Here is a 26,041-nt window from a genome sequence, read left to right on the forward strand (position 1 = left end):
AACCAATTCTGCTAAGTAGATGTTCCTTCTCAGGCAGACCCTGTCATTAAAATCAGCTTTATAACGCCAAGTGAGAAATTGGGTGTAAGGCTTAGCTACCAAATAGCAATTCACGTTCAGTTGTTTTCTTCATGTTCTTCATCTCAGAAGTCAGTCAATAAACCTGGGCTTTTGAATCATGATATTACATACTTTGCTTTGAAGCATGTTACTAGAGAGAAAAGAGCCAAAGACACGTATTGCTTTCACCACTCATCCTGTATTCATTGTAAATTTACTTCACCTCTAAGATATCAGAGGTGATTGCACAATCTCAGATTAGTTCATCTTTAGAAGTTTGAATGTCTGTCTTCCCTTTTTCAGAAGGTTGGAAATTTATTTCGAGTAATAGCAGCAGCTGTTCAGGCACACTTCTGTCTATATGCCTGCAGGGCTGGGTTTATACAGATGAATATTAGAGATTTACAAATCTCTATACCAGTGGTGGAATTCAAGTGATTTAACAACTGGTTCTCTGCCCTAATGATTTCTTCCAACAACCAGTTTGCCAAACTGCTCAGAAAGTTAACAACCGGTTCTCCCGAAGTGGTGCGAACTGGCTGAATCCCACCACTGCTCTATACTATTAAAAAAACAAATAGCCTGTTAGATACACACATATATCTTTTTGATTCCATAACCGCAGAGGTAGCCTAGGTATTATTTTCAAATCAATCTGAAGTAGAGGGAAAATAAATTACAAATAGAATAAATAGTTGAAATCTTACAATTAACCCTGGGCAGTTCGTAATCTAATCCTATAAATGATGATTAAGTACTAAAAAAGTTTGCATAAGGTTGCTGGCTCAAGTATATTGATTATCTGAAAAAACTCCCATGTGTATTTATAAGTTAAATCCACACACAGGCACATGAGTGCACACACATGTGTGTTTACACATCCCTACCCAAAGTGGTTATTTATTTCACTGTAGTAGATGGTTTCCTATATTCTTTTGAATTTGTAGGACTGATCCTCATATTGAATAGAACAGAGCTGGGTTTATGCATAAATAGCAATAGCATTTAGACTTACATACTATTTCATCATGCTTCACATGCTTCACTCTCTAAGTGTTTACAGAGTCAGCATATTGCCCTCAACAATCTGGGTCCACATTTTACTGACCTCAGAAGGATGGAAGATGAGTCAACCTTGAGTCAGTCAGGATCGAACTCCGGCAGTGGGAATGCAGAGTTAGCCTGCAATACCGCATTCTAACCACTGCGTCACCACATCTCTTGGAAATAAAAGATTTCCACACCCACTGAGAACTGTGGATCAGAACAATCCCTTTCCAACTCCTCTCTACCAAAACTATTTGGAGCCTGACAGTTCATGTTTCCTTAAGACATAAAAGTAGAAATGACTTAGAAGAAAGTAAAACTTACAATGTTCCTGAAGAAGTGGACTACTGGGTTTTCATCCACATAGCGTCCATGGTAAGATCTTGGATGAGGCAGAGAACTTACGTGGCCTACTCTGGAGGCATGGTGATAGTCCTGAAACACAGGGTAGGTCATACCTGTAGATCAGCATGTATTCTGAAAGTAATTAATGTTCCCCTCTTGAAATCAAATTAAGAAAACAACATGGATGTATCCATTTAATTGTCACAGAGTTGCACTTGATTTGATAAAAATATAAACATTTAAAAAAACTGAAAGTTGGAGATATATTTCCAATGATTATTACATTTAGATCAAGGGACATGCTGTCTGGATAATTCTGGGAGTTGAAGTCCACAAATCTTAAAGTTGCCAAGGTTGGACACCCCTGATTTAGATGCCATTGCTAAGATGCCTTAATTGATTTATCTCTTAAAGATCATTTCTTTTCAAAACTAATTCTTTATGCTTTAATTCCATGGACAGGAAATAACTCATTTGGAAAAGCAAGCAAATACTTTTTAAAAAACTTCTTCAAAAATCTCTCTTGGAGTTCTAGCAACTTGAGATTGTTTGTACGCAGATCAAGTATAGTATATTGTTATTAAATTGCAATCCAAAGTTTCCTCCATGCATCTACCTATTGTCGAATCACAAGGATATGCAAGGATGTGGAATAGAGCTTCTAGAACTCCTTCCAACTCCTTTAGCAAAATGGCTATAGGAGGGCTCTGTAGTTTCATTTATGTAAAGAAATATTTTATTTATTTATTTATTAAATTTGTTTGCTGCCCATCTTACCTCGGGGAGACTCTGGGAGGCTAATAATATTAACTCTGGGTGGATTACAGTGTTAATAGGCAAATAATGCCTATGTTGCATTGATGTGTATCTAACTTTATCTAGGGTTTAATCAACTTATTCAAGTTGAATACATATTTGTGCCTCTATGGGTATCTATGTTTCTGCTCTCCCTTCATGTTGCATCTGCATGCTTGTGTATATGTGTATACCAGGAACTTGCATAATTTCACTCTAAACCAGGGATGTGTAACTTTAAGATCCAGGAGGTTGGGGAACTCTGTGAGTTGAAATCCAAATCTGGTTACCAAGATTGGACATGCCTGCTCTAAGCCACGTATGGAGCAAGGCAGAGGGAATTTGAACTTCTACCCAACCTGTTTTCCCATCAGGATATATTGGGAGATATATTTTTTTTCTGGATCACTTTTCTTCACAGCACAAGATTGGATCTAGGCCAGTTTAAAGCCTGAGGTTTCTTTTGCTAGCTTCCGCTGCCACACCAAATTTGTTTTCATTCTGTTCTGTTTCCAGAGAATTATCCTGCTGAGAGACAGGCAGAGTCATGAGCCTCTTAACCCAATTAACCTTTCCAACCCTCTGTTGAGTAGGAAAGAATAAAAAAGAGAGGTCAGAAGAGGCTAGCCAAATGGCTTCTTTTCCCCGGCCCTCTAAATTCCAGGGTAGATACAGAAAGCCATTTAGGAGTTGGTCACCTCTTTAAACTCAATACAGAAAGTATGTAAACATATGTAGAATAAGTCACCAGGAGCACTTAATTGGGGGCATGATTGAACAACATTTAAAATGTGACCGGATGCTGTATTTTATGCTTGTGAGAACTGATGGCTCGTCTTCATTGAAGTTTTTAGAAGCAATGCTGCATTAACACGATCCAGAGGAAAAGCAAAGAAATTAGCAAGTCATTATCTTTTATTAAACCAAGCATTTCTCTAAACCTGATTGCCTTTAAGTTGCGAAGACATTGGTGTTTAACACATGCATGGCAAAAATGAGATAATGTATGAAATTATAAGAAAAACCTGTTGTTAAACAAGTCATAATGAATGTTCTTCCTATTTGATAGGCCTCGGGATGAAATTTAGCACACACATACACATATACATACTCATACATCATACACACACACACACACACACACACACACACACACTCATACGTACAGTTGGCCCTCTGCTTATAGCAATAGCAATTAAACTTATATACCGCTTCACAGTTCTTTACAGCCCTCTCTAAGCGGTTTAGAGAGTCAGCATATTGCCCTCCCAACAATCTGTGTCCTCATTTACTGACCTCAGAAGGATGGAAGGCTGAGTCAACCTTGAGCCTGGTGAGATTCAAGCTGCCAAATTGCAGGCAGCCGGCAGTCAGCAGAAGTAGCCTGCAGTACTGCATTCTAACCTCTGCACCACTGCAGCTCACGCTTTTGCTGTGAGATCCTAACAAGGGACACAGCCAATTCTTGCCCTTACTGTGATTTTCTTTTGGGAGTGGTGGCTTAAGGTTGATGATAGAAACAGAAACCTCCCAGGGGCCTGTCTCTCCAATTTTCAGCCTTAATACCACCTAAATATTGGAAATGTTGCTTTTGGCTATTTTGACATAATGTCAGCTGCTTGGAACATGGAGCATGCAGCCTTAAGCCACAGGCAACCTGTAATTGACTTCATATATCATACCATGAACTAGATAAGTCATAAGGACAAATGGAATCTCCATAGAACGATGTAGCAAGAAATGAATTTGTTCAGTGTTGCCATTAGTACATTCCCTCTTCCTCCATAATATTGCATCTAGTTCTGCAAATCTTCAAAACTAATACGTCATCTTGGATGCATAAAGATCAGCACTTGGAGAAGTGGGATTGTAGCTATCCATATAATTATTCCCTTTCAGTGCTACTTGATGTCTTGGATGGCGAATGGAGGGTACGACACTGTGCTCTTGAAATAACTTTCCATATTTAAGAATGATTAGTAGCTCAATCTGGAGGGAATTAAAATATGTGCTGCACAGTTTTTCCTTCTACCTGCCGCCCTATGAAGAATTTTGTGTAACTTAAAAATTCCCATTGTTGTATATCAGCGGAACTCCTGATTCTGCTCCCTGCCTTCAGCCTCAGAGGCAAAATATGACACCATGTGCAGTAAATAATATATGAAAGAGGGTGCATTTTAGAATATTATTTTCGTGAACTTTTCTTGGGTATCATAAAAATGTGCACATACTTACCTTCAGTTCCAGGAAGACCTAAATTAAAATTTGAATATAGGGTCTGAATGAGTCATCTTTACTTTTGCCACTAATGCTGGCTTGTCATTACAGATCTCAGATGCTCTGAAAGAAAGTTCACAACGTACTTCAAAATTACAGCTATATTTTTGTTTTTTTAAAAAATTCTTTTATTGAGATACATAGCTTACTCTTTATGAAAGCTTGTATAATTTTCTATTTTTTAAAAAAAACAATATGTCTCTGTTAACATGTAATGCAAATTCCAACGCTGATTTGATCCAGTCACTCCTGTAAGGAAAGATTTGTCCCAAAGAGAATAACGGAATAACGGAAGGGACCTTGGAGGTCATCTAGTCCAACCCCCTGTTCAAGGAGGAGACCTTATACCAACCATTTCTGACAAATAGAGTCTGCTAACTTCCCACTGGTTCATATCGACTGTTTATCTGATGGTCCGTTGTCTCTTCTGATGTCCATTGTTAAGATGAAATTCTACAGAGGGTCTGTGAAAATGAGGCGCTCTAGCTCAATCCTCGCGGGAGTCCATTTGGGGAAAGAATAAAAAAGAAGAAGAAGGAACAAATGGGGTAGATAAATATGCTGGCTCCGTTTGCGATAGCACAGTCATTGGTTGTGTGTGCCACTGCAGATTTTTCTTGATGTGGGAAGAAAAGAGACAGCTTCCTTTAAAAAAAAATTTTTTTTTTGGCTCTGGCTGGATGGTCATAATTGCTTAATACATCCTGAATCATGTGCTGCCACAGCACAGATTTGAGCTAACAGGCCAGGATAAAGGATATGTTTAGAGACTCATCTTGTTCAAAGATGCCTATTAGTTAAATGTTTGGAGACGAAGTAACAAGCCTGTGAAACATTAGCCTGGGGCAAATATTCTGTGAGAGATCAAAACCGTACATGCAGGCTCTCTCGATTACATCTATTGAACTTTCAACATTAGAATTAAACAAAGGGGTTTTTTTTACTGGGCTTTGACTGCGTGGCTGGAGACCCCAACTTTCAGTGCTGCATTTTAGTTAAAAGTCTTTCTTCTTCACCCTGCACCAGTTATTCTACAGATGGCTTTCTGTGAGCAGATTGAAGATTTTGGTATCTCCCACCCCCCCCTCAAATTTCTGAAAATTTTTCCTCTCAAGTCATCCATCACAAGTTGAAATAGTTTTTATCAAATCAGCAAATGCAATCCAATCATACCTGCATGGTAAACTAACTTGAATGAAAATGCTGAATTTTGTAAGAAACGTCTTTTAAAAACCAGGTGAATGACTTTTTTGAGTGATTGCTCAGATGCTGCGAAAATGAATTATTTAATGCTGCATCACCTTGTTTTCAGGGAAGGAAGGAAGGAAGGAAGGAAGGAAGGAAGGAAGGAAGGAAGGAAGGAAGGATGTAAAGCTAAAGGTTTCCGAAATCCTGCCATTCCTGCTTTATCCATGGATAGCTAGAGCCAAGAAAGAATGGTTGACAGACTACTACCTAACAATACTTAATGGTTCTCAAGTCAGAATGTTCTCTGGAGAAAGAGTTTCTGTTTTTAATTCATTTTAAACATCCCGAGCTCCTTTTCCAATAGCTAGTTTTCAACCACATGCAAGAAAAGAGATATACTGTATCCTGGTCATGAATGAAAATGAAATCCAAGAGGATTCAGACAAACATCCTGCCTGCACCTGCTGCAGTGGGATTTTTCTCACTGTATGTTGTAGAAATTCTGTGATGTCTGGAAGCTTCCAGGTTGGGGAAAGACTTCAGTAATTGGAAGCTTCAAGCTGAACGGTGGCCACCTGACCGTCTGTTGTTTGGTTTGAACAGATTTGGTTTTACAAATAAGACTGGCACACTTCCGTTTCAGGTGCCTTGATCCAAAAAATAAAATAAAAAATCCTGACTGCCTTCAATTGCCCGGGGAACCAGTTCTGCTGAAACACAGGAGACGGGGCCATTTCCATCTTCAGCTTTCGTAACTAAGCAACAAGAATTACCAAGGCAACCAGGCACTTTCAGGTAGATAAAAGCTAGTAGATAAGAGCTGAGTGGTGGGGTAACTCTGAATGGAAAGCTCTTTAAACATGCCAGTCATCCAACTAAAGGATTTGGAGGCATGGAGAAGAAAGTTGGGGCTGTAAAGCTTTGTTGTTGTTGTTGTTTTCAACCATCTGGTTTCCCCTTTTTCTCTTAAAGAGGGTGGGCTACAAAAACAGGGCTGTTCTAATCCTTGAAATTGATTCTGACATCAGAAAGCTGTGTGTTCTCCAAAATCTTTGTAGCTGTATCAAAAGTATAGTTGTTATCTCTTTGTTTTTTTTAGAAGCACAGCCAGCTCAGTTGGTAACCTGAAATCTTAGTTTTTCATTTCAATCGAAATTGAGGTGTTTAACGGTTTTTATGTATCGGTTTTATAATGTGTGCCCCAGAGTCGCTATATGAGAGAGTTATGTAGATGTGACAAATGCAATGAAAAATAAAATAAAATTGCTCATTTCTTTCTTGACCCGTGTCAAACAAAGCCTTATTCTGAAAGACAGAGTGAATTTTTGCTATTGAAGATCTATCAATGATGCATTTGCAAGAACAAACGATGCATGATCATTGGGGACCTTGGCTACTTGTTGAGAAGACAGTATTTCAACTGGTGCAGCTTTTCTTAACCAACTATATAAGCTGCAGCTATGTAAGCAATTTCTCTCCAATACCGATTGCACTAATATAACTGCCATGGGTCCTTTACTTAGTCAATTAAACTACAAGGGAATCCAGCACGGCTTTCCTGCCAAATCTTACTAAAATAACAAGACTTTGTAAATAATCAGTGCTAGATGAAAGACATGACAGTTTTAAAAGTAAGAATTTAAGACACAAATAATGCCCATTTTCTGTCATTGAGAAAGGATGACTGATAGGTGGCATAAACTACACTCTAATTTCAGTCCTGTGTTTTGGACATCTTCTAAACTGGCAGGAAAAAACAGCATTTATAATCCCAAACTCTGGAAACTATTGGTTGGAAAGGGCTATATTTCGGCCCTTTCTTGTAACTGTAGTCTTTAAATCATTATCATTCTAGTACCTGCATCTGGGAAATGTAATACTTATATGGCATCTGAACAGAAACAGGTAACTCTAAGGGGAAAGATAGCATGAAAAAAGAAAAACCTACTGGGATAGTTTCTTTGAAAATTTGCTTTGGTCCATTAACAGAAGATCACAGAAACGCCAAAGCAATTGCATTATTAGTAAGGCTCTTTATCTGGGTAGTACATTATATACCAAAGTATATTGAGAAATTCATCTCACGCTGCTTAGAAAGAACTCTGCAATGACAATTGTGGTTTCATTATTACAGTTTCGTCTACAGTTTTTGAAATGGGCAATCTGGGCCTATTTAAGTCTTCTGCAAGTAAAAAGTATGGTTTTCACCACAGGTATGATCAGAGGTGGGTTTCAGCAGGTTCTGACCAGTTCTGGAAAATCGGTAGCGGAAATTTTGAGTTGTTTGGCAAACCGATAGTAAATTTTCTGACTGGCCCTGCTCCCATCTATTCTCTGCCTCCCATGTCCCAGCTAATCGGGACAAAATGGGGATTTTGCAGTAAACTTCCCCTGGATTGGGGAGGGAAGGGAGATTTTACCGTATCCTTCTCCTGGAGTGGGGTGGGAATGGAGATTTTATGGTATTCTTCCCCTGCCAGTCCCACAAAGCCACACCCAAAAAAGCCATGCCATGCCATGCCACGCCCACCAAACCATGCCTACAGAACTGGTAGTAAAAAATTTTGAAACTCACCACTGGGTATGATGATTTTGTAAATAATTATAGAGTTGCAGCCTGGCTTTGTTTCTTTTCATATGCAATGTTTGCCTACTGTTCTCCAGCAAATGCCACTGATAGTTGCATACACCTAGCAATCGATGGTATTTCAAGGAAATTTAACATTTTGTTGTTTTCTAAAAATGTGTTTAATGGTGAATCAACATGCATGTACACAGACACACAGACCTACATTCCCTACATCACCAACACAAATGATAGCGATTATACAATGAAGAAAGAAAACTTCAAAATGTAATTAAAATAATTATTAAAATAAACTGGATGTGACAAAAGCAAGAAAAAAGTTGCAAATAAAAAAAGAGCCATATAATTACTATACGTAAATATAAAATAACATTTACCTTTGTATTAGATTCCACAATGTAAATTGGGCTTGTTGCAATGTGTATCAAAGATTTTTGGTGCACATTTGGAAATCTAGCAAATAATTGCAGTACAAAGTTTTGCAGAATAAGGTAAATGTATTCATCTTTAAGCTTTGAAGAAGATATTATTGCTTTTGTTGTTATATTGTAGCATACATTTTTTAAATCACACATTGAATAAAATAAAACTGAAAGAAAAAAATCACACAAAATTTGTATTATTTAAAACAAATGACCCTATTTTTGAGGTGGGGGGGCTATGCATTCAGATCTGGCTTCTTGCACTTACAAATGTGATAAAATTCAAAAACTGTAATACTCTTGATAAAATTGAAATATATTTAATCTTCCAAGCGCACTATGAAATAGGATAGGTTAAGTCCTGTTTGAACACAGACAGTTTCAGACTGTCCACAGTTTATGCCCAGTAATAATTCTTGTAATTCCCTTTTTTACTTTGAAAAGTGTAGTCCTTCCTATTATCTTCTGGGTTTAGAAGTAATATGATTTTTAAAGAACTATTGAAATTCTGAAACTCATTGAAAGAAAATTAGTTATATGAAAGAATGCTAAAATATCCAGTAATGAAAACCTATTATTTCAGAAGGTTTTCTGATAATATTTATTTCAATATTTAGTCAAACTAGAAAGGACTGGAATATATAATTTATTAGTAGGGTAACTAAATTTGGGTTGCAGAAACCTGACAAACCACTAGATGGCAGCAACGATGTACATTCACCTTGTTTCCCTTTAGTGATGATTCATTGTTTTGAAGGCAACATTTAATAGCTCTCGTATTATATAATTGGACTGTGCATACTTTGAGATGACTTAGAAGAGAAGCTTCAGAATATGTGGAAGCATAAGTACAGCACATTTTTAAAGCAGCTGCATCTTTTCTCGATTAGTCTCCTTAAAGCAGGGGTGTCCAAACTTGGCAATTTTAAGACTTGTGGACTTCAGCTCCCAGAATTCCTCAACCAGTTTGGACACCCCTGCCTTAAAGCAATTGTATCTTTAACTCCTTCTAGTGGCTGTGGCTGTGTGATTGAAAGTGCCTCTTTTGAATCAATTGGAAAGATCCACCACTCAATATTATGTTATCTGTGTTATTCTAGGGCATTATCACTTTCCTTTGCATTGGAAATTTATATAGAACAATATCTGTGTTCATGTCTGAAATAACTCTTTCCAGAACTAACTTCCACTTTCTAATTTAATATAGCCAACATTTACTTAATTGAGCTTTCAGAAGTGTTTCTGCCCAAAAATGGTGCTGAAGAAAACTAGCAATTATACAAAGATCAAATATGAGTGGCAACAAAAAGAGCCAAATAAAGTCATGCTACCTTAAATGTTCCTGAGAAGGTCAGATTGGATTATTGGAATACATGTCTTAGGTGTACCCAAACTGGAATATTGAAAGCCACTCTATTTGTTGAAGATTCTTTGAAATCTACTTCTGTGCCAGGATACAATTTCAAGATTGTTGCTGGGTACTTTTAGGCAGGATCATATCGTATCATTCTACAAGGGCTGCAATTGCTATCTGTTTCTTCCTGGGCATAATTCAAAGTATTTGTTCAAGTTTCCTCAGGAGCCCCCTCCTCCATTACCAGTCAGTCTTCATGGAGAGATCCTTATATGGTTGAGGCAAGAGAAAAGGCGTTCTCAGTGGCTGAAACTAAACTTGTTACTTCCTACTTCGGAACGATAGTCTTCTATGTAGTATTTTAGCTATGGCCAAAGATATCCTTTTATAAGCAAACAATTTCTCCCCTGGTAACATTAAATGTTAGTAGAAGCCATCTTATCCCTCTGCTAGATTACAATTCTTATTAAAGAATTGACTTTCTTGTTTTTGACTTTCAAATATTTTAAATTTGGTGGTAGGTAGTTTAACTGCTGTAAGTTACGCTAAGTAATTTGTGTGCACCGAAAACATAAAAAATAAAATATAATAAGTGGATCCTGCCATAGTGTGGGAATAACTTTTGGAAGAAGAAAACAAAAAAAAATTAGTGTTTTTATAAACACTTTGACAGTGGACAGTCCTCTTCAATATCTTGTCTGCTGTTGGAAAGACAATGGGGAAAGAGCAAATTTGCCTCATGGGTAAGAAGTTCCAAATCCTAGGAGTAGCTACTGTGAAGGCCCTTAATTTTCACCAAGACTGCTTCCCAAGTGATAAGCCTGAGAGAAACGCTTCTTCCAAAGTCCCTGTATGGAATAATTCAGTTGTTTCAGATGCACTACCTACATAGTTATGATTTTAATAACTAGACCCTGAACATCTGCTTGGAAACAGAACTGTTAAATATTACCTGATCATTACAATGGATCCTGTTCAGACATTCAATTGCAAATTTCTACATCGGATGAAGTTTTCAACTACTTTTCCAGGTTAGCTTTAACTAGTGATCACATACAGGTAGTCCTCGATTTACAACCACAATTAAACTCAGAATTTCTGTTGCTAAACATTTGTTGACTGAGTTTAGCCCCATTTTATAATCTTCCTTGTGGCATTTGGTAGGTGAATCCCTGCAATTGTTAACTCAGAAATACGGTTGTTAAGTGAATCTGGCTTCCCTACTTGGCTTGTCAGAAGTGATCACATTATGCCCCGGCAAAATGGTCATAAGTCGCTTTTTCCAGTGATGCTGCGACTTTGAATGGTCACTAAATGAATAGCCGTAAGTTGAGGAGTACACTTGCATATGCTACCTTCACCCCTGAACATCATTAAAGAAGATGGTGTTTCCTGCTTCTCTTTCTAATTGCACATTAAAGGGGAGAGATTTAAACTGGCTATGGGCCATCCCGATTAACAATTTTCAGCTACAGCCAATGCGCACTCATTCACTGGCATCATGCATTGCTTCTTGTCCTGCCTTCTGGTGCTTTTACATATGACGTGTGCTTCCCTGTTGGATGCATTCTCAGAAGCAATGTTTAGTTCACATGGTGCAAAACTGAATAGGACTTAATGAATAGGTTGCATTGATCAGTGCTAATTGCAACAGTTCTTACCAGAGTCAGGTTGTATGAAACTGAGATAGGTAAGAAGATGACTTTCTTCTGAGGTATGTTGGGGATATTTTGTTTGCTTTGCATTATTATTTTTTCTTCCTAAAATGGTAAACACTGTTTAGAATTTAGTAGAAACATGCATTTAATTAACATATTTATATGCTGCCTCAATAAGAGAACTACTCCGGGCAGCTCCCATTAAAAATACAATGTAAAAAAAACCTCATTATAAAAATAAAAATGCAACACAGCAAATATAAAAAAATAGATGGCAACAATAGTTCAGCTCAGAGAAAGGCTCTAAAAAGGAATCTGACTCTTTAGAAATATATGAAAAAGTAGCAAAGAGTGTGTCAGACAATTTGCCCCAAGGAGGCTAAACTACCATTGACACTGCAATCCAATCCATCAGTCAGTCAGCCAGTAAACCTGTCAATCAATCAGTCAGCCAATCAATCAATTAGTCAGCCAATCAATTAATCAGTCCGTCAGTCCGTCAATCAAGCAATAAAGCAATCTCCCCTTGCCTCACTCTCTGAACCTTGCCGAAGTGCGGGAGGAGGAGCAGTTTCAGAGCAGTTTCTCCTTGCTTGATCTAATGGTTCTGGTCAAAATTGGCTAGAAAAGGGAGTCCTGAAGAGATCAAAGTGCCAAGACATAGATTAAAGAAGTTGCCTAAATTAAATCAGAAATCCATTGGCAATTAAAGCATGGAGTTTTGTGCTCTCAAATTTGGATAAATATTTCCTCACGTATACAACAGAAAGCTTCATAAATATAAAAAGTTGAATTCGGGTCTTATAGAACATTGAGTGTGTAACTAGAGAAATGGAGGCAGAACCATTGTGTGCAAATATATGCTGAATCCCCTTATATTTGTTTGAAATTATTATTTAAAACATTAAAAATACACAACATAAACAATTGGGCACATACAAATAACTTTTTGGGATGAGACCTGTTTTTTTTTATGATATTGTGCAAAAAAAAAATTAATATGGTATTGTACAAAATTTTGATAACAAAATATACATTTTAATCCTGAACCTATAATATTATTGCAGACTACCAGACTTATTAAGAACCACTAGTCAATATGTAAAAGCCATATCTATAGTATTCTTCTGCATATGGGCAGCTATTAGTCAAATTCATTGTACATTTGAAATTGTGCTTAGTAGTGAAACTCCTTCTTTCTCCTTTACTGTTGATTGGACGTCTTGATTTTTGGCTTCAGAAAACAAAAAAGATTGGAATTTGTCATGCAATTTGCCTAAATGACAACCTCCAGTGGAGGTTGCTTCCAAAAATGCAATAGTGGTTACCATCTTGAGTGGTTTTTTAATCTGAGGAAGGCTAAAGCTAATCACTTTGGCTGTATAACCACACCAGTAGTAATGTGCTTTGCTCTACCAGTTGCTGAGCAACAGTAACAGGAAAGCATTACTACATTCCTATTCTAGACTACATTCCTATCCTATACACTGTACTCATGTCCTATTCATGTCCTACTCCTGGATTTCATATTGGTGTCTGGAAAACATTTCAAGCATTGTTCAGAGGTCTATGTCAACATTAGCAGATTCAAAATGAGTTGTTGAAACAAAGAGAACAAAGCAAGAGAATCTTGATTCACAACTTCAGTTGGTGTGACTTTCTCTTAAAAAGTGGCATATTTACTTTTTAACATTTTTTTGTTTTGCCTCATGCCCTGAAGTATTAGAATTTTTCATTTGTATATATTCAATACTTCCCTATTATGAATTCTATCATCTTATGCCGCAGGACATTTGAATCCCTAGATTCAACTCAAAAAGGGAATCTGAATGAAAGATAGTGTTGTTCACAGAAAATTATTTTCTTATACCATAGTTTTCTTTAGAGAATTTCTTGCTTGCTAGTTAATTAAAAAAATAAAGATTAATTCTCATGCTTGCTTGGAGAGCTACAGAGTTGGCTGTCAGAAGTAAACACTTCACAGGGGAGGGAAATTCTATATATCTTTACCTTTTTTCTTGATATCAAAACATTGGTTGAACTTCAGCTAATGTGATTGCAGAATCTTCTCTTGTTTTTGCCCAAGGATACATTTCCTCAGATTTAATCTTTAGAGGTTGCATGTTGAGAATGGGGTACTTCCCAATTAAAAACAGAAAATATTTTTTTTCCTATTTTTCATTTCTTCTAATCACTAACCCCAATAAAGAGCAGTTTGAACCAGTAAGGGTCTGAACTGATCTGAGTATTAGATCAAGACCACAGGAAATCCAGTCAAAATCCTCATGTTGTAGGATTCCCCCTCTGCTGCAGAAATCAGATCTGCAAACCTAAAGATGTCATTTCACCAATTCTGTACATTTTAGAAGACCAAATGATGATTTTCACCTGGGTTTGGATGGTAGTAAGTGTAGTTAAGAGCACAATTTATGGCTATAGTGGGAGAAGAGTGGTTTCCATAGAGAACAATATAGAAAAATCCAGTAAGAGGCAAGCACATTCTGTAGCAATCTCTGAAGACTGAATTATTACATATCAGCGATGTATACATTCTGAAGGTTATTTATTTATTTAATTGAGCCAAACTGTAGATCCCTTTAATATGATCCATTTTATTTGAAGCTTGTTACAGTTATCTATTTTACATTTTGGTGTTCTTCTCACCTCAAATCAGCTATCTTTCAAAACCCACAGTTCTTGATCCCGATCAACAGAATACAGTATGAAAATATATGACAATGAACATAAGATGCTAATGTATTAACATAATGTATTAACTACTTAGTACACCATTTTGCAGTGAGAAAGGTGTTTATGAAGTCTTTTACCAATGTTTACGAAGATCAAATATTGAAACAAAATCATGTTAATCACAGACTCTGGAAAACTAGTACCATTGATTATATATTTGACAATGCTACAATTTATATCTCAGTCACATAAAATCTACAAGAGTTTTATAGACACAACAAAGTTTTGAAAGAAGAAAATGTCACAGTACATCATTTCTTTTGGAAAGTATATACATATTGAAAGACTTAAGAGTGAAAACGAAAAGGCCCTATTGATGTGGCTAATTTCTCCAGATATAGTACAGTCTACTATAGCTATTACCATTAAACTGAAACAAGTCTGAATGCTTTGCTTCATTACATTTTACTTTCCATTTTGAGTGGTCTGTGTTTAAATAAGAAGTTCCTGGTGAACCACAACTTCTGACATCACTGGAATTGTTGAACCAATAAATTACAGTTATAAGATTCATAACAATTAAGGAAATTGAAACGATAATATGCAATCTTAGCTTCTTCTGAATACCCCAGATAGAAACACAAAGACTCTCTGGTTTATTCAAGGCTTGTTGCAAAGAGAGAAGCAAAGGATGGAAGGTATTTACAAAAGAACAATGGATATTTTAGCTTAATAAATCAAGAGATGATCGTCTGAATGTGACTTACATCATTCAAGTCATATTATTAATGATCTAACATATGTTCTGAGAAAAAGAAGCCCCAAGCTTTTTATTCCTGAAATATTCCTGCCAAGTTTCTTATTGACTAAATGTACCTGAAACTTGACCATAAACTATTTCAATTGATTTTAGATGCACCTATTTTTGAGAATTTAATTATATAAAATATTTAGATACTACATTAAATAGAAAATGTGTTTGTTATGTCATTAAGCCTAAAAAATTCCAGTATGTTTTCACCAGTGCATAGCTCCTGAGTAGCAATCTGGCTGCTAAGCTGAAACTGTTTAGATGCTGACATTTCATTGGAATCTGGATTGACAAAGCCATTTTGGAGTACAGTCTAAATGGTCTTATGTTGGGTTTACAAAAGGAACCCGGGCCACTTAGAAAAAATCCACCCCTTCCAGTTAACTGTTACAAAATAAAATACAAAATTAAACTGGGTCTCTCAGTTTCTACCTCAGTTTCTAAACCACCAAACTGGCTCTCGGTAAGTTATTTAGAAGCTGTATTGATAAATAGGTCAATGAACGATCTCAAAGTTTCATCCCACGAAGGGGTGCAGAGACTGTATTTGCATTCGGTGTAGCTAACTCATAGAAACCTTTAGGATCATCCTGTAACTTATGGGCTTGAAATGACAAATTAATTTTAAATGATTACTAAAATAATAATCTTAGTAAGAAGGTATCAGGAGGTAATACTCTGATGTAAAGAAATAATTTTATGTTCTATCATGAAAACAGAATCATTTTTCAAATGGCACAAGCATCTAATCCAGCTTTCTAAAATCATCCATTGAACTGACTCTTTGATATGATAATATATGATTCACTTCAGTGAATCCTGGTGAATACTTGCTTAAATGTCTGGAAACACCTTGTTTGGCACTATATGCATTGTTCCCCCCCCCCGCTATGTTCTATAAAAATGTTATTATTTGGAATTAATAGATTTTGAAACTAAACCGGCTAATAATAATAATAATAATAATAATAATAATAATAATAATAATAATAATAATAATAAAAGTCTCTCTCTGCTGAAGTATAGAAACATGAATAGTGGAGGAATGTATTGTGAATGGCTGAGAAATGGCTAAATTGTTTAATTAAGGAGATAATGGCATTAATTTATAAAAGACTGAGAGCTCTTTATAGTGGTTTTCCTGAAAATGAATAAAAATGAACTGATTTCAGGATGTATTGATTTAAAAAGTTAGTTTATGGGAAGAAAGGAGCTATGATATGCAATATGGGAGAGTGGAGGTGATAACTGCTGTGCAGAAATGGCTTCTTTAGCTACCTTTCTTTTTCCATTTTTTGTTATTGTTCACTTTTTCTTTTATCCTTTTATAATCTGTTTCTTATTCTATTTATTTTACATTTCTTTAGTTTTCAAAATCTGCATAAGATCTTCTTTTAATAAAATTTATTTATAAAAATACCCCTCTGTGTCAGCTGGATATTCATTTTAAATTGTCAAAACCATTTGACTGGAAGTTGCTACCCAAGGTACAAATAGCCAACTTAGACAAATTATTCTTCCTTAATCGTGAAAAGCATCTTTGGGGAAGCGCCTACCTTTTGCCATTCCATAGAATTCAGTTCATAGGGTTTCTTTGGAAATGTGGTTGTTAATGTTCAATTGCTTGATTTTTACTAAAAACATGTCATAGAGGTGATTTGGGTCCACTTACATGACAATCAGACCAACAATTTCAAACCTTAGATTTGTTGTCTATTAACTGTAATTTCTCACTATGCATATATTTAAGATGATATATAGGTGATTTGCATCCTGCCACAAAGGACCCTATAGTTATATATTCAGTTTCATGCCTTTTATTATTTTCCTATCCCTTCCTTTCACGTTTTGTAAATAACAAGGTAGCAGAGAATCTGCATCCTGCAATGATGAAGAGGAGGTAGAAACAAAGTAAGTATTCTTCAGGCTTTCCTCCATCCCACTCTCTTTAAACAAAGCGTATTATTATTCAAACATGTGTTTTTTCATCCCTAGATATTAATAAGAAAATGTCTCTCTGCAAAGAATTTATAATGCTCTTTCACTGAATGTCAGCAGCTTCCCTGGACAAAAGGGTTACTGTGTTTGCTGCATTCCAACATTCACTGATGTGGGCAGATCAGTTATATAAACTAGGATTGCATTGCTTGGGGAAGAGATTTAGTATATTCCTCTAACTATCATCCTAACTTACACTGAACTCTGGGAATCGTTTCCAACTGACATTAGATAACCTTTCTGGTAGCTGAAAAAGCTCTTCCTGTCTTATTACTTTACAAATCCAAAATATTTTTCAGGTAAATAGGATCTGAAGTTTTACTGAGGTATATAGTCATAATTTTAGTTTGTTTGTTCCATTTGAAAAGAGAGGTCTGTGAGTATCATGGTATGTGGGAATGACCTTGGGTGTCAGGTGGAAGAACAATGAGATAAAAGGCAGCTGAGCCCACAAAAGGAAGAGATGCAAGATAAACACCTCAGAAGGGACCCTCCTTAGCTTCTTGCACTGTAAAAGTGAGGGGGAGATATGTACTTTCCGACAGGCAAGTATGGTCTTAATGTAACTTTACAATAAAGATGGAGGGTGTTTTCCTTGTCTGAATTATTTCTCAGGATTGACGGTGAGTTTGCTCCCTTGTGATTCTGATTGCCCAGAAATTTTTTTCTTTGAATACAAGATGCAGCAAGATTTCATTTTCCAGATTCTTTCAAAATTTTATAGTGCTTGTTTGTGTTAACTATTTATATACAATATCTAGACACATTTAATAGGCGGGATACAGTGTATTTCCTGCTATTCTGACATAGTTATGGACAAATCCTTCTCTGCCACTCACAAAAGTCAAGAAAGTCTAGGATGATAATAATAATTCTATGTTTTCCTAAAAGCATAAACATGCACATATAGTATTAGCAAAAGTTTATAGCACTTACTGAATTAACTTCCAGCATTGAATTTCTCCTGGAATAGATTCCTAGGATAATTTTTCATTACCAGCATTATTATTTCAGAGAATAAATAACACTGTTGCACAATGGCATAGCCATTTGTTAATGATTTTGTCTCAAAAACCGACAGTCCAGCATTTAAAAGCAGATGTTCAGTTCCAGATAGACAATATTTGGAACTGTTTATAGCTTTTTAGTTTCTGTCCTTGAGGCACTGAGTTTTAGGTTGTGACAATTGAAATGCATCAATATGAAGGCAGTGGAAACTGACAACAGTGAGCTATGAATCAACCATGCAAAACAACCATATATCATACAAAACTGTTTTTGTCTATATACAAATCAACTGTACAAGGTAAACAGCAGTTATTGCTCAATACAGAGCCATCTACAGTTTGAAGCAGATTTAATTCCCTACCACTAAGTGCTTGAAATGAAACTTTGTGAACGATGGTGTCTCAAAATTGTGACTGACTGATTATCATAATGTTCTTTTCATCTATTATAAATAGGTAATTTTACAGGCATGCTATATCAGTCAGTTTTGCCACTTCAAAACATTTCCGCATATACAATAGGGGCCATTGATCAGTCTGGGCAACACTGAAACACAGTGTTTCAGAATTCCTCTGAAAAAGAATTTTAGGAGAGATTTTTTAACTACAGTTGATTGTTCTCGCAGCTACTTTCTTGCTCTCCTTTTTCAAGGCTGTCCAATGTATAATGTGAGTCCCCTTTACAAGACCTAGACTATGAAGCAATTCAACATCCTATTAAAAAAGAGAGTTATAGCACCCAAACTCCTAGTTCTGGCTGCCAAGTACCGCGATGTAACTAATTACTGGTAGAAATAGTCACCTGTATCTTCAATAGGGTGCTAAGTTTCATACTCTCTGATCCCAGCTGAAGTATTTAGAACTGAGATGCACTAAAATATCTTAAGGCTTCCCTATTTCCCCCAAATAAGATTTGAAACAGAACAGCAAAGCAACAACAATAAAACCACTATTGAATTTAACTTACGGACAGTAGATATAAATCTACACTGTGGAAATCAATGGCTGAGCACATAAAGAGATACAGTGGCAGAGAAATTTTTGCCTAAAGATATAGAATGGAATAAGATACATCACCATGGCTTTTCCTTCAGCAATATAAGAAACTGCCTTGCTGCTCCTCAGACTGCTGAGCCACTAGCAAACCCAACATTGTCCACACTAACTGGCATTGCTTGTTTGGGCTATAGATTAAGGAATGCCTTCCAGTTTGGTCAGGACATGCTACTGATTGAACTTTTTCCATACAAATGACAACTTCTACACTTTGCTGGCCCTCTAGCATCGTTACCTACACTGCAAAGAATCTATCCAACCAGAAAGTAATTTAAATAGCAATTAGAAGTAAGAGCTAAAAATGAAATGATTTAGAAAAAATATTAGTGATATATAACATTAAAAGACGAAACAACAGGCAAACACATGTTTTTCTTGGATCTCAGCACCTTCGTTTTGCTTTCTCTTTATTCTCATTAAGATACCCATTCCTATTGTTTACATAGGGGCATGATATTTGCTACTGCCATCCCCACTCAAAAGTAAGAAAAGTTATTTCTCATGTTCCACCTCAAAATTGATGTTCATCAAAAGTGCAGTTAAATATACTTAATACAGACATGGTCTAATTTTGCCACACTTTTCATTATGTTTGAGGGGAAAAAAGAATATTAGGCTTTGACCGGATTTCACATTTGCTTTGCATTACAATCGTCTTCTAAATGCTGCCTAGTGCCATGGAATTGACCACAGGAACAAAAAACAGACATTAAACTAATACACTTTAAACCAAAGTCACTGCATAGAAAGATATCATAAAAGTATTGCATCAAATTACAAACATTCTAGGATTCTTCTCCAGGCTTTCAGAAACTCTACAAGCAGTTTCAGGACAGGAGAGGGGAAAAATCAACAGAAAACTAACACCTTTCTCAATATACATAGGGTGAGTTTTACAACAAGTGAATAACAAAGATTCCGACTTCTGAAAAATCCCAACAACCAAAACTGAGGCATCCAGTTAGAAGATTAAGGACAGGAGAATGTTCCTAGTCAACTCAAGGTTATTATATTTTTTTGTAGGGATATTTTCTAGCACATTATTTTAAACATTGGACTAATAACCAACATTGTATTAGAACTTGATAGATAACATCCTTTTTGGCTAAGCCAATTCTTGCTCTTTGGAGATTATTCAGTTCTTGTGATTTTTCTCCCACCCTCCTTTATTTCTTGCTGCTAATCTGTTCTCCTTTCCTCTGAGCTCACCTTGCCCCGCCTTGGATAATGCTTGTCACCGCCAAAGAATCTGCCCAATGAATCAAGTAGACTTGGTTCCCTGTATCTTCGTGGAGATCCATGTCTAGCATGGTCTATGGTACTTGCAGTTGCAAGTTTGGAACCATGCCGGAAAGAGGAGCGTTTTTGTGAAGCCATCAAATCCGAATTCTCAGAAGCTGCTGCTGCTGCTGCACTGTCTTCCTGAATGGTCTGCAGCTCATCTGATTCAGAGGGCCGATCTTTGAAGGTGTTGTCTTCTCTGCCTGGGGCATCTCGGGAAAAGAGGCGGACCAAATGGGGGCGACCAGTTGTGTCAGCTGGGTTGGCTTCCTTCCAGGCATTCTTTGGATCCGCTGTGCCCTTGGAGTCTGTCACCGCTCTGCTCTTAGTGGAGGTCCCATTGTTCTGGTTCACATCTGCCTCTCCTGCAAACAACAAGGATGAGATATGAATACAGGCCTGTGAAAAACAGAATGTTAGAACAATGGTGCTTTCTTCCCCTTGCCTTGAGTTAGCTGCTTCACACAAAAACCATGGATTATATGCAACTGCAACAGATCTGCCTTTTACTGAACCTAAATATATATAATATATATATATATATATAATTAATATATATGCATATATAATATGTACATATATAATTCATATATACATACATACACACACATATATATTATTACTTATAAATTGCAATGTATCATACAAGCTGATTTTATTTATTTATTTATTACACGTGTATTTATTTATTCACTTGAAGTCAGTCGTTAGAAAGACAACGTTCCTTAAGTGATTGTTAAGGTAAACTATTACCAGAAATTGCCAATGACTCCCAATTTAAAACTTAAGATGAATCATATTTAAATGTACTATATATTTCTTTATTACATTTCAAGACTTTATCCTTTTAAAAAACCCCACGAAGCTACCTGTCTGTCTCCCAAATACTGATTTTCCTTATGTGATGGATTTCCACCAATATTAACATAGGGTGTAAATGAATACCTGACATTTCTTTAAATAACAATAAGGTACATGTGGTTGCCTCTGTTGCTTTTACCTATGTTCCATTTTTTCCTGATGGTTTCATGTGCTTTTCAGTTTGTTATGAAGAAGCAACGGCTGACTGACTGATGAACATTTGTGAGAACCCTCATCATTGCAGAAAGCATTTCAAGTTATTAACACCTGGCCTATGGCAATAAATTATATTAACATTCTAAATGTACAATATAACATTTCCTTGTGATTTCACAATGTGTTCCTCATTTGGAACTGATAGATTGCTGCCCTATTTGCAGTAGTGACAACATCCAATCAAGATAGCAGTGGCCTTTTAAAAATTCTGATTGTCACTCATATTTTAAGGTGCAATGCTTCACTCAATAACAGCTGCCAATTTTAATTGCACAAAATATGGCATTAAAATTAGTTTTGCTTCATCACGACGGCCCCAATTAAGGCTTTGGAACGAAAGGCCATGTTCGTTAATAATATTTCTGCCACCTTCCTTAACTTCAGCCACTTTTTTGCCGACTCTAAATGTATAAAATTAGAATTGATATGTTAATATCTTGTAATTAAACATACATTTTGTTACACAGAAACTTTGAGGCTGAAATAAAAATCAGATATTAAGATTGTATAAAAAAATATAATTTTACTTGTTAACACTAACCAAATTCTATACCATAATACGCATTCATTATATGAGAGAAAGAAAAAGAACAATGAAGATATTGTGTCTAATTAAATGCATTAACAAAACACCAGAGCATCTGCATGCTAATATTTTTACTACAGTTGTGCTTTTGTAAGTGAATGCATTTAATTCTGGACGACAATGGAGGACATTTGTGACACAAAAAGAGCTTCTCTCAATCCCAGCAAGAATATCTTACGCCGTTCTTTAGTAAAGAAGATATATCCTGACATTTTTTTATTCTCCTATTCCTTGTGATAGGAGAGGATAATTGGTATGGTATAGCATGATGTGATGGCATGGTACAACTGTAGATACATTTACTGAAGAATATAAGGTTCTCTTTTGCAAATGAAATTAAAATGGTATTCTAAAAATAGGTTTTGTACAAACAAAAGGTTTTGCCTGATCATCAAGAGATGAGTAGCATAATTCAAAGGACTGTACCCAGTCAACCAATATTTTCCTTGTCGTGAATTGCTATGCAGTGAAGCAACAAAAAACTGGCATTACTTAGGATGGGAAAATACTTTTGGACAGTGAAGATGCTAACCACACAAAAGTACCCCTTGGCACCGTGCCTTTAGGTGCCTCTCTTGAGGCTTGGAGTTAGTTCCACCAACTTCTTTTTAAAGATTCTTTTTTTATAAGAACTAATAATTAAGCGGGAAGCCAGCTTACTGTAAAGTACTAACCTCCAACGTAGTCTCTTCTGAAATATTCTAATGAAATAAGAACAGTAGGCTCAAACCTTGTCTAATGCTTTGTTTGCAAATATGGCCAGATGACCAGATAAAATATGAAGTAAGCTGGGTGGTCAAGGTATTGTAGAGAAGGGCCCCCCAACCCCAAGTTCATGGACTGGCATCGGTCCACAGCATGCCAGAAACTGGGCTGCATAAATAAGCAAAGCCCCATCCATGGGATACATGCAGCAACCGAAACCATGCCTCCTCTGGACCCCAGAAAAACCTCTTCCCCCAGAACTGGTCCTTGGTGCCCAAAAGGTTGGGGACTGCTGTCCGAGAGGATGCATGAGTCTTTTTTGCATGGCAATATCCACAACATGATCTCAGAATTCCACATATGCCCATCAGCTCAATAGATTTACATTCAAACAGAGCAATACAACTTAAGTTTTTCTATGGATCAGATGCCTATCAAAATTGGTCAGCTCTGAATATGCAGGATAGGATAAGGTATTTTAATGAAGTTGCTGATAAGTTAATCAACAATCCCTATCAGTTCCCATGAAAAATATATTTGAAGAAATACACATAATTTAATATAGTAGCATTAGAACAGCCCTGCTGCCTCAGGCCAAGGCCTACTTCAGTCTTTAGATCTTCTTTAGTCTTCTTTAGATGACTTACCTCGTCAGTGGTTGACCCTGTTCTTTGTAACATCCTGCCTTCAGACTTAAAAAAAAAATCTCCAATCCTTTGAGTGTTAGACAATCTTCAAAACATACTTATTCCCCATAGCTCTGAAGCTCCTAGGCTGCCTTAGTTAGTTAGATTGTAAATGGTTTTTAATTGTATTTCTATTGATTGGTACTATAAACTGCTGTCATCTTTCAGAAAATCCAGCCAGGGAACAGGCAGCACAAGGACTACCTGAAGTCTATTTTATTTTTATAGCGCATATTAAAAGACTCTTGAAAGCCTGCCGGAGTTTGATCTTTCTTCATCTTCTTATAATAAACAGAATAACAGTAGAGTTTCTTCTTTCTCAGGATTGAATTGTTATTTCTTGTACTTAACAGTTCTTATGTTTCCTCTATTCAAGATCATCTCTGTAAAATGGAGGGCTGTACAAATAGGCAAATACATCAAAGGTGGGTTTCAATTTTTTTTACTACCGGTTCTATGGGTGTTGCTTGGTGGGCATAGCTTGGTGGGTATGGCAGGGGAAGGTTACTCAAAATCCCCATTGCCTCCCGATCAGCTGGGACTCAGGAGACAGAGAATAGATGGGGGCAGGGCCAGTCAGAGGTGGTATTTACTGGTTCTCCGAACTACTCAAATTTTCCACTACCGGTTCTCCAGAATTGGTCAGAACTTGCTGAAACCCACCTCTGAAATACATGTTATTTTCAGAGTGACCAATCAGATGCTTCTTGAGGGCTCTCCAGCAAGAACAGAGACACAGCTCTCTTCCCTTGGGGTTCCCTTGTAAGTGGTATAGGGTGGCATGTTCCAGATCTTTTACATAAAACTTATAAAATGAGTTTTAAATTTTCCTCCTGGATTCAAAATTAGTCTGTCCGTAGGAGCAATGATTATATCCAGTGCTGGCATTTACTTACCTTCCCTACCGGATTGCAAATGTGAGTGTGTGCGCACAGGGCCTTGCGCACATGCACAGATAGTCAAAAACGGAGCATGAGATGATGTCCCGGGCAGATGGGCGGAGCCTGCCGGAGCCACCGCTACCGGTTCACCCAAGCTGGATAGAACCGGCTGAATACCACCCCGATTATATCCAAGATCAATCTATGAATACAGAGACTATACATTTCTGATGTTAACACAAGAACACATTCCCTTGAATTGCTTTCGACATCGGTACCTGCTGCCTCCCTTGCGTTTATTTGCGGTGCTATTTCAAGTTTCATTCATTCAAGCAAAAATAAATGGCATGAAAAAGCATTCAGGAAAAATAAATTACCATCTGTCAAGTGTGGCTTAAGGATCTGGAAGAGAACTTCTGGCTCTTCACAGATTTTCACACAGTGGGGGAAATATGAACTCCTGCTGAGATGAGATTGAAAAAACTGCCCTAAAGCAAGATTCTGTAGTGTACACCTAATGTTTAACGTATCTTTGTTTTCTAACTAGTTTTGGCTTGGAAGTTGGTTATTTAGAATATGGTGTAGGGAGAGAAGGAGCCGAAAACAAAAGTCTGTGGTCAAAGGTGGTGGGATTTGCTATGGCAGTAATTTGGAATGTATGAAAAGCATGTGGCAGCCATCCATATCACCCCACAGAGACCTTGAACAAATACACACATACACTCTCTGATTCCAAGACTTTCCAACAAGGAAGTTCTATTAAAACACCCACAGATTTCAAGTAAATGTAATCTTTTGTGTTTCTGGAACATGTAGTTTTTAAAAATTTAATTCTAGCATTTCATAGCAGAGTTCATAAACAGTGCAGTGATAATATGTATTTTCTAGGACCCTTTACCTGTAGGAGTTTGTCTCCTACTTTTCAGAAGAAAGCATACAACTTTCTTCTTCTATAAGATATGCTCCAGCCAAGGAACGCAACTTCATTTTGATATTGATATTAAATAATCTAAATTGTCAGTTTCACATATGGCAGAAACTGTCTGACTGACAATCCAATTTGTGACAGTAAGCTACACAGAATTAAAGAGTTATCTCCTAAGCCTCCCATTTTTATTCCACTGAATGTCTTAGGGTTTCATGAGACCTTGAAACTTTTTTGGAAGTAAACTTACCTGGAAACTTTGAAGCATTTTCCCAACAAGAATAGGAAGACATAATATTTTTTTTAAACCAGATACTATGATTTAGATATGGATTTGATCAATTGGAAAATATAGTGAAAAGTATTTATATAAATAAAGAATAGAGTCCTGTCAATTATGTTACTTTCTTTATAAGACTGGTTTTAGGATGGGGATGCAACTTAGTAATTTTGTATAGGTTAACTGCAGTTCCTATTTCAATATAAATTTTACCTTTTAAGATGTTAAAACCTTGTTTTTTCGGTGGGTGTTTCAAAAGTGTGCCTGGAGAATTTGCTAGACACTCTTTTTCCTTTGAAGAATGTAGTTTCTTTTAAAAAGTTC

The 26,041-nt window shown here is 36.5% G+C and overlaps 1 protein-coding gene across 3 annotated transcripts in view; it reads right to left on the reverse strand.

Annotated features, from left to right (window-relative positions):
- Positions 1-26,041, reverse strand: part of MBP (myelin basic protein) — a 166,108-nt gene that overhangs the window by 13,360 nt on the left and 126,707 nt on the right. For all 3 annotated transcript variants that reach the window (XM_058178976.1, XM_058178975.1, XM_058178978.1), the window contains exons 4-5: positions 20,506-20,942; positions 1,432-1,542 (exon numbers count right to left, since the gene is read on the reverse strand). In XM_058178976.1, coding sequence (XP_058034959.1) covers positions 1,432-1,542; positions 20,506-20,942 — 548 coding nt within the window. The remainder of the gene's footprint in view (positions 1-1,431; positions 1,543-20,505; positions 20,943-26,041) is intronic.

Source organism: Ahaetulla prasina, chromosome 3, assembly GCF_028640845.1.
Source record: "Ahaetulla prasina isolate Xishuangbanna chromosome 3, ASM2864084v1, whole genome shotgun sequence".
Taxonomy (NCBI): domain Eukaryota; kingdom Metazoa; phylum Chordata; class Lepidosauria; order Squamata; family Colubridae; genus Ahaetulla; species Ahaetulla prasina.